At 35.1% G+C, this 18509-nt stretch overlaps 2 protein-coding genes across 2 annotated transcripts in view; one reads left to right on the top strand and one right to left on the bottom strand.

Moving 5' to 3' along the window:
- The first annotated feature begins 27 nt into the window (after positions 1 to 27).
- Positions 28 to 16790, top strand: LOC142226258 (zinc carboxypeptidase). Its single transcript, XM_075296156.1, has 5 exons — positions 28 to 239; positions 320 to 456; positions 11467 to 11854; positions 16002 to 16389; positions 16472 to 16790. The coding sequence occupies exons 1-5, from the start codon at positions 51 to 53 to the stop codon at positions 16663 to 16665; spliced, it is 1296 nt and encodes a 431-aa protein (XP_075152271.1). The 5' UTR covers positions 28 to 50; the 3' UTR covers positions 16666 to 16790.
- Myo28B1 (Myosin 28B1) overlaps positions 16651 to 18509 on the bottom strand; it is a 136618-nt gene continuing 134759 nt past the window's right edge. The window contains exons 12-14 of the mRNA XM_075296158.1: positions 17771 to 18136; positions 16975 to 17709; positions 16651 to 16906 (exon numbers count right to left, since the gene is read on the bottom strand). Coding sequence (XP_075152273.1) covers positions 16727 to 16906; positions 16975 to 17709; positions 17771 to 18136 — 1281 coding nt within the window. The 3' untranslated portion in view covers positions 16651 to 16726. The remainder of the gene's footprint in view (positions 16907 to 16974; positions 17710 to 17770; positions 18137 to 18509) is intronic.

The following is an 18509-nucleotide window of genomic DNA, read 5'->3' as shown; positions in this document are numbered from 1 at the left end:
ATAAATTGTAATCACTTGACGAAAATTCCAGTTAGTCGTCTTCAGGAATTATGGGCAAACTGAGTATTATTTGCTTGTTAGCCACTTTAGTGGTTTGCATTTCGGGTGCTTCATTGAAGAGTCCCTCGGTGGTTGAGGAGGAAAAAGTTCGTTACGATAATTATAAAGTCTATAAATTGAATATCAAGAATAAAACTCAATTGTCGGTGATTGATTTGATTCAGGATATTAGTGAAAAGGTAGTGTGAAATTTACTCCCTTAGTTGTTGGGTGATAAATTTATGTGGCAAATGGATATTTCTCTCTTTATTTCGAGTAGTACAATATATGGAAGGAATATGATGAGGCCACAAAAGAAATACATATTATGGTGAAGCCAACTGAGGACAAGAACTTCAAACAACTTCTTGAAATATATGGATTCCAATCTGAATTATTGATCGAGAATGTGCAAGAGTAAGTATAAACTAAAATTTGGGAAGTTTCATCACTTAAAAAAAGTTTACTTGAATTCAACGATTTGTACCTTGTCTTCAGGATGTTGGCAGTGATTCCGAACCAGAGATTCCATTTATTTAAAATAAAGACATTTTTAGGGAACAATCTAGCTTTAAATGTAGGGTCTGTAAATTTAAAATTTATATTGAGTTCATTATTAAACAGGTATATAGTGCCGTAAGTTCGGCCAGGCCGAATCTTATGTACCCTCCACCATGGATTGCGTACACTGAAAAAATATTGACCCAATATGGAAGACTATGAAACTTAAACATTAGGACTCGAAATTTACGCAATGCTAAGGACAAAATTCTATAAAATAATGACATTTTAATTTAAAGAAAGTTTATAATCCTTGTTTCAAAAATTTTTTCATTAAATTTAGGACACAAATCTTGAAATTTTGCGTCCCTCTGTTGAAGATGTAGATTTTTGAAGTAAGGCAAATGTTCCTTAAAATAAAGAAAAACATTTTTAATTTAAAGAAATCGTCTTTAACTCAACTGACATATTGAATATTTAAATTTAAGATAAAACTGCTTCAAATATAGGCTAAGTCTTATTTTAAGGATTTGCATCATTGGTTTAAAGTGTTTTTTAGCATTAAGAAAACAGTTTTTACTTTGAAGTACTTGGCATAATTTGGATTTTTAAACTGGAATTTGTTTGTACATGAATACCTTTATTAATATATCGCAAACAGAGAATAAAAATTCGATGAATGAGATCTGTATCCAATTTTAACTTTATCGATCCTAGATTTAAAGCCAGGGAGGTCCCTAAAAAATGTCTTTATTTTAAAGAAGCCGCATCTTTAGCTCGTAATCAATACCAAAATCCTTAAAGGAATGTCAAAATCTTTGGATCCAAGTAAATTTTTTTTGAGTGTAGAAAGCCGATGGCAAGGTATCTTAAAAAATCCTTAACATCGTCTTCTAAATTGTAAGTTAGTCCATACGGGGGATATATTAAACAAAAACAAGTATATACGGCCGTAAGTTCGGCCAGGCCGAAGCTTATGTACCCTCCATCATGGATTGCGTAGAAACTTTTTCTAAACACTGCCATCCACAATCGAACTACTTAAGTTGCGGTAACGCTTGCCGATGGCAAAGTATCTTAAAACCTCCTAACACCATCTTCTAAATTGTATGTAAGTCCATACGTGGTATATATTAAATCAAACAAGTATATACGGCCGTAAGTTCGGCCAGGCCGAATCTTATGTACCCTCCACCATGGATTGCGTAGAAACTTCTACGAAAGACTGTCATCCACAATCGAATTAATTGGGTTGTGGTATCTTAAAACTTCTTAACATCGTTTTCTAAATTGTGAGTTAGTCCATACGTGTTACATATTAGACAAAAAGGTATGTATGGTAAGTCTACAAATAATTACGAATCAATATGGACTTTTGCATGGTTGGTTTATATGGGGGCTATATATAATTATATGGGAGCTATATATAATTATGGACCGATGTGGACCAATTTTTGCATGATTGTTAGAGACCATCTACCAAGACCATGTACAAAATTTCAGCCGGATCGGATGAAATATGCTTCTCTTAGAGGCTCCACAAGCCAAATCTGGGGATCGGTTTATATGGGGGCTATATATAATTATGGACCGATGTGGACCAATTTTTGCATGGTTGTTAGAGACCATATACCAACACCATATACCAAATATGCTCCTGTTAGAGGCTCCACAAGCCAAATCGAAATCGGTTCAATACCATCCGACCTACATCGATAACAACTACTTGTGCCAAGTTTCAAGTCGATAGCTTGTTTCGTTCGGAAGTTAGCGTGATTTCAACAGACGGACGGAGGGATGGACATGCTCAAATCGACTCAGAATTTCACCATGACCCAGAATATATATATATATATATATATATATATATATATATATATATATATATATATATATATATATATATATATATATATATATATATATATATATATATATATATATATATATATATATATATATATATATATATATATATATATATATATATATATATATATATATATATATATATATATATATATATATATACTTTATGGGGTCTTAGAGCAATATTTCGATGTGTTACAAACGGAATGACAAAGCTAATATACCCCCATGGAGGGTATAAAAATAGGAAATCGCTCAATTAGTGTGGATAATGTAGCCAAATTTGTGAAAATCGGACCATGTATTTATGTAAGAGCTATGTGTAAGTCTAAGTGTGATCGGCTAATACATCTAAATTTGAAATTTGAGTAACATTTGGCAATAAATAAGAGAATTATGGACAAATTTGGGAAAATCGAGCTGTGCATATAAAGGGTGATTTGTTAAGAGCTTGATAACTTTTTTTTAAAAAAAAACGCATAAAATTTGCAAAATCTCATCGGTTCTTTATTTGAAACGTTAGATTGGTCCATGACATTTACTTTTTGAAGATAATTTGATTTAAATGTTGACCGCGGCTGCGTCTTAGGTGGTCCATTCGGAAAGTCCAATTTTGGGCAACTTTTTCGAGCATTTCGGCCGGAATAGCCCGAATTTCTTCGGAAATGTTGTCTTCCAAAGCTGGAATAGTTGCTGGCTTATTTCTGTAGACTTTAGACTTGACGTAGCCCCACAAAAAATAGTCTAAAGGCGTCAAATCGCATGATCTTGGTGGCCAACTTACCGGTCCATTTCTTGAGATGAATTGTTCTCCGAAGTTTTCCCTCAAAATGGCCATAGAATCGCGAGCTGTGTGGCATGTAGCGCCATCTTGTTGAAACCACATGTCAACCAAGTTCAGTTCTTCCATTTTTGGCAACAAAAAGTTTGTTAGCATCGAACGATAGCGATCGCCATTCACCGTAACGTTGCGTCCAATAGCATCTTTGAAAAAATACGGTCCAATGATTCCACCAGCGTACAAACCACACCAAACAGTGCATTTTTCGGGATGCATGGGCAGTTCTTGAACGGCTTCTGGTTGCTCTTCACTCCAAATGCGGCAATTTTGCTTATTTACGTAGCCATTCAACCAGAAATGAGCCTCATCGCTGAACAAAATTTGTCGATAAAAAAGCGGATTTTCTGCCAACTTTTCTAGGGCCCATTCACTGAAAATTCGACGTTGTGGCTCGTTAGTAAGTCTATTCATGATGAAATGTCAAAGCATACTGAGCATCTTTCTCTTTGACACCATGTCTGAAATCCCACGTGATCTGTCAAATACTAATGCATGAAAATCCTAACCTCAAAAGAATCACCCTTTATATGGGAGCTATATCTAAACGTGAATCGATGTGAATGCTATTTTGCAAGTTTGATTGATACCAGAGAAGGTTACCTTATGGTAAGTTTGAATAATATCGGTTAGTAAAAAAGGTTATTATGGTCAGAAATAAAGTTATTAGGGGTAAAATTTTGAAAAAAGGCAATACGTATATATGGGAGCTACATCTAAATCTGAAGCGATTTGGATGATATTTTGCAGGTTTAGTTGATATTGCTGTAGATTACCATTTGCTGAATTTGGGTAAGATCGGTTAATAAATGAGGCCACTATGGTCAAAAATAAGTTTATTAGGGCTAAATTTTTGAAAATCGGGCGCTACATATATATGGGAGCTATATCTAAATCTGAACCGATTCGGATGTTATTTCGCAGGTTTGGTTGATATTACAGAAGGTTACTTTGTGCAAAATTTTAGTAAGATCGGTTAATAAATAAGGATTATATGGCCTAAGTTGGAAAGATCGGGCGATACATATATATGGGAGCTATAGCTAAATCTGAACCGATTTCGATGATTTTTTGCATATATTGCTAGTATTATAAATGATTATAGTAAGGCAAGTTTGTTGATAAATAAGAGTTTTATGACCAAATTTTTGGAAAATCGGGCGATACATATATATGAGAGCTATATATAAATCTGAACCGATTTCGATTAAATTTTGCAGAATTGAAGAGTGATGAAAAATATTACTTTGTACCAAATTTGAAGTCGATCGGTTTATAATAAATCACAACGTGACCCCATTTGTCGAAATCGGGCGATACATATATATGGGAGCTATATCTTCGTATATCTTCTTCGTCCTTGTGCCCAAACAACACTCTGTACCAAATTTCATCAAAATCGGTTAATAATTGCGACCGGAATCCTGCGAACAACAAATACATGGACAGACGGACGGACACCAAGCGCTAGATCGACTCAGGAGTTGATTCTGAGTCAATCGGTATATATTTTATGGGGTCTAAAATCAATATTTCTGGTAGGCACATTTTTTGCAGATCAAAGCTATTATACCCTAACCACTATGTGGTTTAGGGTATTAAAAATGGGGAAATCGCTCAATTAGTGTGGGTAATATAGCCAATATATTTATGTAAGAGTGGTATGTAAGTCTGGATAAGATCGGCTAATACCTCGAAATATGAAATTTTAGTAACAGTCATTAATAATTAAGAATATTATAACCAAATTTGTGAAATTCGGGGAATTCGATTTGAATGAAGGGAGGATGAGGAGGATTCACTTCTTTTAGTGAAGCTTTGAAACCCTCAAAAATGTCCCCAAAATTACGAAGAGGGGTAAAGCACCGCAGAAAAACTCCCTGGTGTTCGATCGAATGTGAGTTTGAAGCCATGAGTCTTGTTAGCAGGGCGTACATGTTAACTATTGCACCATAGATTTGACTCAAAAGAAGTGGTGTATTTAGAATAAACACAGTATTTAGAAAGCAACCCAGCTTTAAATATAAGTTTTGTGAATTTGAAATTAAGCTTTTGGAAATTTTTTGAAATTGTAATTAGGATACACTCAAAACACAGTGAACCCACCATGAAGGAAAGTTTTGGTTCGTTTTAGAAAACTTTGGTTAATTTTAGAAAATTTTAACTAAAATGTATCAAAAATTCCGATAAATACTGTTCGACAAATTCAAGAATATTTATTAGACATAATCATTTTCTATCACTTGATAAAGGAAATTTTGTAGTTTGAAAGAAAACAAGTATATACGGCCGTTAGTTCGGCCATGCCGAATCTTATGTGTCCTCCACCATGGATTGCGTAGAAACTTCTACGAAAGACTGTCATCCACAAATTTCAACTCACATGGTTGTTAAATATCATATGCTACCACCACGTACCAAATTTCAACCAGATCGGATGAATTTTGCTTCTCCAAAAGGCACCGGAAGTCAAATCTGGGGATCGGTTTATATGGGAGCTATATATTATTATGGACTAATAGGAACCAATTCCTGCATGGTTGTTGGATACCCTATACTAACATCACGTACCAAATTTCAACCGAATGGGAAGAATTTTGCTCTTCCAAGGTGCTCCGGAGGTCAAATCTGGGGATCGGTTTATATGGGGCCTATATATAATTATGGACCGATATCGACCAATTTTTGCATGGGTGTTTGAGGCCATATATTAACATCACGTACCAAATTTCAACTGAATCAGATGAATTTTGGTCTTCTAAGAGGCTCCGGAGGTCAAATCTGGTGATCGGTTTATATGGGGGCTATATATAATTATGGATCGATATGGGCCAATTTTTGCATGGCTGTCGGGAGACCATATACTACCACCATGTACCTAATTTCAGCCGGATCGGATGAAATTTGCTTCTCTTAGATGCTCTGCAAGCCAAATCGGGGGATCGGTTTATATGGGGGCTATATATAATTATGGACCGATATGGACCAATTTTTGCATGGTTGTTAGAGACCATATGCTAACACCATGTACCAAATTTCAGCCGGATCGGATGAAATTTGCTTCTCTTACAGGCCTCGCAAGCCAAATTTGGGGGGAGGCTATACGAAAAAGTGGACCGATATGGCCCATTTGCAATACCATCCGACCTACATCAATAACAACTACTTGTGCCAAGTTTCAAGTCGATAGCTTGTTTCGTTTGGAAGTTAGCGTGATTTCAACAGACGGACGGACGGACGGACATGCTCAGATCGACTCAGAATTTCACCACGACCCAGAATATATATACTTTATGGGGTCTTAGAACAATATTTCGATGTGTTACAAACGGAATAACAAACAAAGGAAACTGGCATTGAGAATAGCCATCTTTACACACTGAATCTTCATTTGCAATATATTCATAAAACACTGTACCAATTTGAAGATCATCGTTTACCAAAAATAATGACAAAACTTTTGATACAGGAGGAGGTGTTCTGGGTGAGAGATGTCAAAAATATGGCCCAAAACTTAAACTTGGTGTGGCCAAATACAAACCTTAGAAGCGAATGGGAATCTTTTTGTACAAATATAATAAAATATAAGCACATGGACGGGGTCCAAAGCAATTTGAGGCGGAAATCGCAAAGTTTTTCTAGGGTATATAAATACTTAGATCACACAAGAGGACAATATTATTTTACTGATCTCTTTAATACTAAGCAAATTAGTTGGATTTTCCGAGCACGATCTGGACTTATAGCTCTTAATTCTATGAATTTTAGTAGAGAAGAAGGGGAGGAAAACTGCACTTTATGCAATTTAAACGAGAAAGAGACATTATTCCATTGTTTAGGAGAATGCCCAATGCTAAGAGAATTCAGGATTCGTACTTTTCAAGTGCAAACCTTAACACAATCAGAAATGGTTAACATATTGAATGGAATCGGCGATGATGATTGGATTAAACTTGCCAAATATTTAGAGGCAGCTTCAAAATATAGAGCATTTCGGATAAATGAATATAATGGAATGTAACTTTAATATATTTGGAATTATGGCAGACGGTCACACTCGACCCATTGTCATTACACATACATTTTTCTTGTTTACTAAGATACTTTTGTATTGTCAAATTATTTATTGTAAAGATTGTATGATCTTGTAAATAAAGAAATTGAATTGAATTGAATTGAATAACAAAGTTAATATACCCCCCATCCTATGGTGGAGGGTATAAAAATTGGAGTTCAAAATTGCAGGGATGCCTTTAGCGCCATACGAAGTTTAAAAGGGGCCCATTTGTGTTAAGATTTTAAGAAATTCTAGAAATTATTTTTTGGGAAATACGTATTAAGTAAATGTGTATGCTTAATTTGTATATAATTGGTTGCCCTTTTTCAGTTTATTTAATTAACGTACGTAAAAACTTATTAAAGCCAAGGAAACTTTTTCAAAACAAATTAATTCCATGAACTCAAATAGAGTTAAATTAACTTTAGTGCCCTAGAGGGTTCACTTTTCTTTGAGTGTAGGATCTAATTAAGAGAATTTATCATTTTATTTTTGTGATATTTAAACAAAAATATATAAATATATATTTTCAGGTTTGGTCCAAACAAAATATTGTTTGTATTATTCAAATATAACAGGTTGGCTGATAAGTCCCCGGTCTAACAAAGAAAAACACATGTTTTTTTGTCAAAATTCGTTTTAATTATTCAACATAGTTCCCTTCAAGAGCGATACAACGATTAAAACGACCTTCCGATTTTTTGATACCATTTTGGTAGTACTCCTTCGGTCAGGCCTCAGTTTCGGCCTCAGTTTCGCCTCTTCATTGCAGCCAAAATTTTCCCCTGCGATCATCCTTTTGAGGTTTAAAAACAAGAAAAGTAGCTGGGGGCAAGATCTGGAGAATACGGTGGGTGTGGAAGCAATTCGAAGTCCAATTCATGAATCTTTGCCATCGTTCTCAATGACTTGTGGCACGGTGCGTTGTCTTGGTGGAACAACACTTTTTTCTTCTTCATATGGGGCCGTTTTGCCGCGATTTCGACCTTAAAACGCTCCAATAACGCCATATAATAGTCACTGTTGATGATTTTTCCCTTCTCAAGATAATCGATAAAAATTATTCCATTCTCATACCAAAAAACAGAGGCCATTACTTTGCCAGCGGACTTTTGAGTCTTTACACGCTTCAGAGACGGTTCACCGGTCGCTGTCCACTCAGTCGACTGTCGATTGGATTCAGAAGTGTAGTGGTGGAGCCATGTTTCATCCATTGCCACATATCGACGGAAAAACTCGGGTGTATTACGAGTTAACAGCTGCAAACACCGCTCAGAATCATCAACACGTTGTTGTTTTTGGTCAAATGTGAGCTCGCGCGGCACCCATTTTGCATAGAGCTTCCGTATATCCAAATATTGATGAATAATATGAGCAACACGTTCCTTTGATATCCTTAAGGCCCCTGCTATCTCGATCAACTTCATTTTACGGTCATTCAAAACCATTTTGTGGAGTTTTTCGATGTTTTCGTCGGTAACCACCTCTTTCGGGCGTCCACTGCATTCAATGTCCTCCGTGCTCATTTCACCACGCTTGAATTTTGCATACCAATCAATTATTGTTGATTTCCCTGGGGCAGAGTCCGGAAACTCATTATCAAGCCAAGTTTTTGCTTCCACCGTATTTTTTCCCTTTAGAAAACAGTACTTTATCAAAACACGAAATTCGTTTTTTCCATTTTTTTTTTCACAATAACAAAAGTTGCTTCACAAAAGACGCTCTATCTCACAAACTAATTGACTTACAGACGTTTTTGACACGAATCATTTGAAGGTTGGTACTATATAAATAAAAATAATATGCATTTTATACTAGCGATGCCAGACCTGGGACTTATCAGCCAACCTGTTATTGTGTTTCACCTTAGGGCATACACTGGTAGAAAAAAATTTTAATGACATTTTCTTTGTGTGGATATATTTTTAAGGCGCCAATTGGTTACTTCCATTAATTCACTTGCAGCATACTCTCTAGGTCTCTCTTTCTAAACACATATATGTTTATGGGCTATTTCCAAATTAATATATGTTTGCATCTAAGCATATTACATTTACAAATATTTTATGTCCCAAACATAATATGTTCTAACATATTAGCATATATGTCCCAAACATGTTATACTAGTTATGAACATTATATGCTTGCACTTAAAAATATTGTGTTCCAAAATTTGAGTTCCAAACATATAATTTTTACACCCAAACGTATGAAAAACAGTCGTTTTCGTCCGTGTAGATGACTTAGCATAGGATCTCATTTAGAGAATATACGATATTAACTAAACTATTAATGAAAAATCCAAATTGTAGTAAACACTTCCAAGAAAACTAGATTTCTTAATTAAAAAAAAACTAAAACAATGTGGGACATTCTCAAAATAAACTGTAGCTTACATTTGAAGTTCGTTTATCTTAGTGGAAGTGAAACAAGTATATACGCCCGTAAGTTCGGCCAAGCCGAAGCTTAGGTACCCTCCACCATGGATTGCGTAGAGACTTCTACTGAAGACTGTCATCCACAATCGAATTACTTAGGTTGCGGTAACACTTGCCGATGGCAAGGTATCTTAAAACTTCATAACACCGTAATATATACCACATAGTCCATACGTGGTATATATTAAACTAAATAAGGCCGATTAAATACGTATATAATTAAGTTTAAAGTTTCTATAGAAATTAAATTTTTACATGTTCTATAAAAGTAAAATTTGCAAAAAATTTTCTATAGAAATAAAATTTGGAAAAAATTTTCCATAGAAATAAAATTTAGACAAAATTTTCTATAGAAATAAAATTTTGACAAAATTTTCTATAGAAATAAAATTTTGACAGAATTTTCTATAGAAATAAAATTTTGACAAAATTTGCTATAGCAATAATATTTTGACAATGTTTTCTTTAAAAATAAAATTTTGGTAGATTATTTTTGGCTCGAGTGCCAACCATGAATATGAACCGATATGGACCAATTTTTGTGTGATTGGGGATCGACTATATATAACTATAGACCGATATGGACCAATTTTGGCATATATATTAGCGGCCTTATACTAACACCACGTTGCAAATTTCAACCGGATCGGATGAATTTTGCTCCTCCAAGAGGCTCCGGAAATCAAATCTGGGGAACGGTTTATATGGGGGCTATATATAATTATGGACCGATGTGGACCAATTTTTGCATGGTCATTAGAGAACATATACCAATACCATGTACCAAATTTCAGCCGGATCGGATGAAATTTGCATCTCTTAGAGGCTCCGCAAGCCAAATCGGGGGATCGGTTTATATGGGGGCTATATGTAATTATGGACCTATATGGACCAATTTGTGCATGGTTGTTGGAGACAATATACTAACACCATGTACCAAATTTCAGACGGATCGGATGAAATTTGCTTCTCTTAGAGCATTCGCAAGCCAAATTTGGGGGTCCGTTGATATGGGGGCTATACGTAAAAGTGGACCGATATGGACCAATTTGTCCATGGTTGTTAGAAACCATATACTAACACCATGTACCAAATTTCAGACGGATCGGATGAAATTTGCTTCTCTTAGAGCAATCGCATGCCAAATTTGGGGTTCCGTTTATATGGGGGCTATACGTAAAAGTGGACCGATATGGCCCATTTGCAATACCATCCGACCTACATCAATAACAACTACTTGTGCCAAGTTTCAAGTCGATAGCTTGTTTCGTTCGGAAGTTAGCGTGATTTCAACAGACGGACGGACGGACGGACATGCTCAGATCGACTCAAAATTTCATCACGACCCAGAATATATATACTTTATGGGGTCTTAGAGCAATATTTCGATGTGTTACAAACGGAATGATAAAGTTAATATACCCCCATCCTATGGTGGAGGGTATAAAAAGAAATGTTTGTAGACAAACTTTCTATTTTTTGCTGGGATATTCAAAACTTGAACATTAATTGACGTCTTACTGGCTATTTAACCAATCATTTAGAAGTATTTATAAATTTACAGTTAATCATAAATCAAATTCTTTTACGATTATTGAACAAAAAAAAAAGCGATAACAAAAAACGTACACTTTACCCCAAATTTAATATCAACACACTCCATATATCTCAATATCTATTAATTGGTGGTAATTTTTAATCAATATAATTTCTTTGCACTTTAGATTAATCGATGAAGAGCAACGGGCTTCCGAATTAACCGATAATGATGATTTTGGCTGGACGCGATACTATGAGTTGGAAGATATTGAGAAATGGCTTGATGGCATGTTGGCTGCTTATCCCTCGGTTACCGAACCCTTTACAATTGGCAAATCATATGAAGGTCGCACAATTCGAGGCATTAAGATTTCTTATAAATCGGGTAATCCTGGTATTTTCATTGAATCCAATATTCATGCTCGTGAATGGATTACATCAGCATCGGCAACTTGGTTCATTAACGAACTCTTAACCTCCACGGATGCTTCAGTGAGAAATTTGGCAGAAAATCACGATTGGTATATTGTTCCAGTTTTCAATGTTGATGGTTTTGTCTATTCCCATAAAACGGTAAGAAAAAAAATGTATTTCATATAGTTCATATGGATATGTCAGATATACAAATAGGAATATGAAAAAAAAAAATTGGAAGTTGTTCCACAAACATTTTTTTAAAGCCCATCCCAGAATCCCCCATCGACTTTTTTCAACTTCCCATGCAGTCCTTTTGGACAAGTCCACAAACATTTCTTCTAAAGCGCATATTGGGATCTCCCAGTGATTTTTTCCACTCCCGATGTAGTCCTTTTGGACAAGTCCACAAACATTTCTTCTAAAGCCCATCTTGGGATCCCCCAATGATTTTTTTCTACTTCCGATGCTGTCGTTGTGTATTAAAAAGTACGCAATCAGGCTATTTTAGGTGCAAATTTTGGACACTTAAATTTTACAAAAAGAAAATTAATAAAAAAGTAAAAAAATAATAAAAAAAAATAATCATTTCCGCTGGGATTTGAACCTGTGCCGTTTGACTTTTTCGCTTCCATGGAAGTTCTTTTGCGAAGGTTTTGCAAATTATGAGAATATGTAATTTTTTTGTTGATTTTTAATGGACAAAATATATTTATACGAAAATATATGCCGAAAATAAAAAACAAAAACGATGCATAACATAAAAAAAAAATATTTTTTTAAAAAATATTTGATAAAAAAAAATTGCAGCTGGTGAGGATTGAACCTGCGTTTCTTATTTTTTCGATCATACTAATAAAGAACATATCGAGAAGCAATTAAAATGCTATTCATACTAATAAAGAACATATCGAGAAGCAATTAAAATGCTATTCCTTGGTGTCGTATTACAAACATTTGAATTGACCTTTCGACGCTTTATGTTCAATGGCGTTTGTGGCTGAGTGTGCTAAGGCGTTCTGTTATGGTGCCAACAAACCCAGGTTCAACCCCTGGTCGGAGCGAAAAAGGTTTTCAAATTGTAAAAAATTAGATAATAGGAAAATAATAGTGTAATAAAAATATGGATGGAAAAAATGTGAAATTGGTTAAATTTTTTTTCGCTTTTTAAATTTCTTCATTCAAATTAACTTCCAGGGCACAACTTCTAAAGCAACGCAAAAGATCCAAAAAGGGATTACTTCCGTCCTATGACAAGCCCATGTAAAATTCATTGGAGATGATCCAAGTTTGCACTACTTCCGGATCACAGATTGGGGATCCAAACTACTTTTTTGGAAGCTATTTTTTGCTGGGATGCTATGCATGTAAATTTAAACCAAATGAACAATATGGCGACTTAAAGAACGCTACAGAAATCGAATCTGGTGATCTGTTTATATGAGGATTTTTGACTGATACACTGAAAAACTTTTTGTCGTGAGGCCAAAGATTCATGTCCTTAAAATACGAATCTCAATTTTGCTTAGCATAGAAGACTCATTTCTCTGATATAAAGTTTTTCTCCTTGTTCAAAAGTCGATAAACTTTTCACTGAAGTCATTTTGTTCTTATGATTCAACTTAAAAATGGGTATTTTTATAAGAAAGAAAATTTTGTATGACTAAAATCAACGTGGCTTTAATAATTTTTCAAAATTTCCGAATTTGGTAATGTAAATTGTCGTTAACAAGGAAAGACTCTAAAAGCACATGAAGAAAAAGCTTAAAAACCAACAAATTAAACTTTATTTCCTAGAATTAAGTACGCAAAACTTAAATTTAAGAGAGAATGGTGTCTCAAATTTGTCCTTATTTCAATTCTTCGCTTCTTTGCTCGAAATCATTACCAAAATCATTAGTGAAAAGACCAAATCATTGGAATCGGGCATGCTTTTTTTACAGTGTAGAGACCAATTATTGCATGGTAGTAGGGCTTATAATAACATCAGGTACGTGAACATTTCAACGATTAGGTTAGAGGCAATCATTGGAATAAGTTTATATTAGTTGGTTTTAAAAAATACTTTATCGCAAAGGGAAATAGTTTTTCTTTGGTAGTAACTTTCAATCTAGACCCCATAATATTGAAATGAGTATACATATATCATTTACCGAATTTTGATACTCCTTTTGTGATATGTTTAGAAGGCTATCCATAGGCTTAAAAGATTATTTCTATACCCACCACCATAGAATGATGATGGGGTTATAATAAGTTTGTCATTGCGTTTATCGTGCTGAAATTTTGCACAAACTCGTCTTTTGTCTGCAGACAGGTCAAGTTTGGCCCCGTACTAACCAAACCCTTGATTTGGGTCTGGAGCGTCTAGACATTTCGATTTGCCTGAATTTCAAAATCTAATGGTGTTTTGGATGCATAAATGAGTGTGCCGTATGTGGTGTGTATCGGTCCTTGTTTTGGTATAGCCCGATCTCCCGATTTGACTTCTTGGGCTTCTAGAGACCACAATTTGTATCTGAATGTCAAAATCTGGAGGTTTTTTAGGTCCCAAAATATATATAAATTATGGGGTCTTAGAGTAATATTTCGATGTGTTACAAACGGAATGACAAAGTTAATATACCCCCATCCTATGGTGGAGGGTATAAAAAAAGAATATGTAGAGTCTTTTAATGACATTCCTTGTGCATTGCAATCGGAGAAATTAATAGTTGAGTTCGGCCAGGCGCAATATTATGTACCCTCTACCATGGATTGTGTACAAAGTTCTATTAAAAACTGTTTAACCATATCAGATGAAATATGTTTCCGAAGTTATATCTTGGGAATCGGTATGTATGGGATCTTATATAATTGTGAAAAGATATGGACAAATTTTTTCACGGTTTTTTGTGGTCATATACTTAAATTACGTACCAAATTTCAACTGGATCGAATGTAATTTGCTCTTCCAAGGGGCTTCGTAAGGCCAATTTGGGGATCGGAGGTAAAATCTAGGAATCGGTTTATATGGAGGTTTTATATGCATGTATTTATGTATCCATATGAACAAACTTTTGCATGGTTGTTAGAGGACATAATACTAACAGCACGTACCACATTTAACCGGATTGGAAGAAAGTTGCTCTTCCAGGCAAATTTGGGGATCGAATTTTACCACGAATCAGTATATATACTTTATGAGGTATCAGGCCTCATAAAGCGACCATAAAGCCAAAAAGTACACGTCACGGCCTTTCTCCTGATACCAAAATATCCTGGGCAGGATTGCACAGTGGGCTGAATTTAAAAAATTAAGGATCCGTTAGTGCGGTTTTATTTCTACAATATCTAAATCGTTTTTGATCTATGTGACAAATTGTCGCTTAGTTAATTTATTATTGGTTAAAAGTAGTCAAAATAAATATAACCATTTTTGGTCGCTTTAGCATAACTCAATTAACCCATTCGGTGCGCCGCTAAATCTGCTAGCTTGTGTCTTAGATAATTACAATTTATCTTCACGCACATCAAAAGCCAAATACTTGTTTTAGAGATGTGGAAACTTAGTCTTTTTTCAATCTAACCTAAAATTTCAAAACCGATTTTCGACAGTTGGAAACTTTTATAAATTTTGGTAAAGTATCTTGTCGTATTTTCTACTCTGAATGTGGCTAAATGTGTGACAAAACTATAGTGGGCTCCTGCACCAATTACTCATCCAGTACGTACCCTACGGGAAATGGATCAACCCCGGGACCGGTACAGGACCAGTCCCAGTTCTGGTCGAAACGTATGGGAGGGACCGGTCACTGTCGGTTTATCATTGACGGCGTAAATTTACACGATTTGCTCTCAATATTAAGGGTTTATGCTGGGAAAACTCAGTAGGACTACCCCGTAGGCAATTATTTGTCCCATGAACCTGTCTGGGACAAATAATTACCAGTCTGTTTCATTTTGAGCATCCCAATCGCACCAGGAAGGAAAAACTGTTGGAATATGTTGAACAAAAGATTATTGTGAGAATTGTATTTCAGTAAATGAGTAGTTCCAATAAGATTTTAATATTATGTGAGTGCAGAAATCAATAAATTATATGAAAATTTAAAAAATTGGCGCACTGCTACCAGGCGTGTAATAGGCCCGTTAGTGACAATTTGCACCAATTTCCCGTAAGGTATTATATCACTGCATGTAATATTGAAGTTTTATTAATATCCGGTTAATTAAACTGTAATTTCAGATAGCGTATATTCCATTTCATTCTATTGAAATTTATGAAAGCCAAGATTTACCCCTTAATTTTCTTCTTTCTTTATAGGATCGCATGTGGCGTAAGACTCGTCAACCTGTTTCTACCTCAAACTGCATTGGCACAGATGCCAATCGTAATTTCGACTCACATTGGATGGCAAATGGAGGAGCTTCGGATAATCCATGCTCAGAAACCTATGCTGGAACAAGTCCCTTCTCAGAGCCTGAAGCAAAAGCTTTGTCTGAATTTGTAGCATCTATTAAAGATAAAATCAACGTTTATATATCGTTCCATTCTTATGGTCAATATCTATTGTCACCCTATGGTCATACTAAAGAAGAGTTCCCAGAAAATTATGATGATCTCTTGGCGATAGGAGATGCTTTCACAAATGCCGTTAAGGGATTAGCCTATAATACCCAGTATACACATGGATCAACTGCCACAGTATTGTGTAAGTTGGTGGTGTAGAAAAAAGATCTGAGAAGAAGTGGTTTGTAATTTTTCATTTTTTCCTATTTCTTTTTATGTTGCAGATGTTGCTTCTGGATCCACCGTTGATTGGGTCTTCAATGAATTGGATGTCAAAGTTGGCTACACCATTGAATTCCGTGACAAGGGCCGTTATGGTTTCGTTTTACCACCTTTACAAATTCTACCCAATTGTCAAGAACTTATGGCTGGTATGTTAGCCTTAGTGGAAAAAACGACAGAATTGAATTATCTTTAAAATCTAAAAGCAAAAAAAAAACTGTATTTGAATTCAATGACTTATAGATAAATACACTAAGCTATCGATTTTCATTAAAATATTTAATATACGAAGATAATAAATCATCAATTTTATAGCCTAAAGTTGTAGAACAGAGTAATTTCGAGGCACCAATCATATTGCCAAAACGTATTTGAAAGTAAGTATTGCCAGAACTCCAAATGCTTAAATCACCATAACCATAGGAGAGTAGAGTATCCTGAAATTAAAAAAAAAAAAACATTTTTTGAAGAAAAGTTGTCTCATTGCAAAAATACAAATTCTTACCTTTGTCACTGGATCTATAACATGGAAGCCTTTACGATTTATGGCTAACAATATGGTTTCCGGCAGGCTATCATCATTACTTTGGGTGACCACAAAAAATGTAGATCCAAACATTTCTTGCTCAGCCAGAATGGCCAAAAATTGTTGTTGAGCTCTGACCTCATCCATACCATTGATGAGTAAATCTTTGACTTGAGTCGCAATTTGAGTTTTCCATTCTTGAGATTTTCGCAAGCGTATCATTTCTTCGGGTAATAGTTGGGGCAAGCATTCATGGGGTTTTTGTAGAGGCAAAAGATTAGCGCCATACTCAATGCGATAGATTAATGAGGCCAACATCACAGCAGTCTCTTTGGAGATTTTATAATAGCCAGCCAAATACTTGGGAATCTCTTGAGGATAATGGAATATCATATCGGCATTACGATCTTTACCCATTACAACAGAGCCCAGCCAAAGTTTTCTCATGAAATACAAAAGATAAGGACTACCCAGATGGACATCAGCTGATCTTGAGGGTATATTCTGTTTGATCCAAAGCATTAGATCGGTTACAAAATCGAAAATAAAATCATTTTCTGGTATCGAAAAAACTCTATCGCCAATTTTCACAAACAAACTGAAACCATCTAGACTTTTTAGTTTCAAACGTGAAGCTATAGCTTGAGCCAAGTCACGTCCTCGGGTAAATGATTCAATTTCAAAGGCCTCCACTGTACCATCAGGGAAATATATCTATGAAAAAAAAAAAGAATATCCTCAATATACTTTGACCTCCTTTAATCTCATATCTTACCTTATGATAAATATGCATAAAACGATGTTGTATTCCCTCAACTTCTATGACATAGGGTGGATGTCTCCGTTGACCATTGCTTAGAGTACGTTTGATACGTTTTAGAGATTCCCCTGTCAGAACATGGCTTCTTGTCCTCAAGAACTCCACTAATTCTTTCATTACCATGGTCGATGGATAGGTAACGCCGGTAGCCAGATACATTAAATCCCATCCTCTTTCTTCACTATAGTTTCCTGGATTATCTGTCAACTGTTTCATCAACTGACAGTACAGTTCATCTCTCAAGAGAGCATGTTGAAGGGCCGGTTTGAATATGAAGTCGGTGTTGAGTGATTGTTTACCGCTCGGTATATCTCCCATATACTATGCGAAAAAATAGAATATGGAGAAGATGTTTAAATGATTATTAAATATTTATTTCCGAATATTCTATTAAGGTGTTTATATTGGCTGTACATGAAAATGCTAAAGTGTAAATTTAAAAAATCCACATGACAGCCCCGATGTCCTTATTCCCACGAATAGTTCATGAGAAATAGGGTAGGAATACTCTCAAAGCAATGAGTCTAATTCAGTTATCATTAGGATAGGTTGGATATATAGGGTGGTTGATATGTAATGCTATAAAGTAAAGCGCAATACATATTTCATTTTTATATAAATGCCCAGCAAAGTATTTGCATGTTGTTTTAGAGGCACCACTTTAAGAGCACTTAAGAGCAATGGGTAATTTTGC

The sequence above is a fragment of the Haematobia irritans genome, chromosome 2 (assembly GCF_050003625.1).
Source record: "Haematobia irritans isolate KBUSLIRL chromosome 2, ASM5000362v1, whole genome shotgun sequence".
Lineage (NCBI taxonomy): Eukaryota > Metazoa > Arthropoda > Insecta > Diptera > Muscidae > Haematobia > Haematobia irritans.
This window is presented reverse-complemented; position numbering and strand designations above follow the sequence as displayed.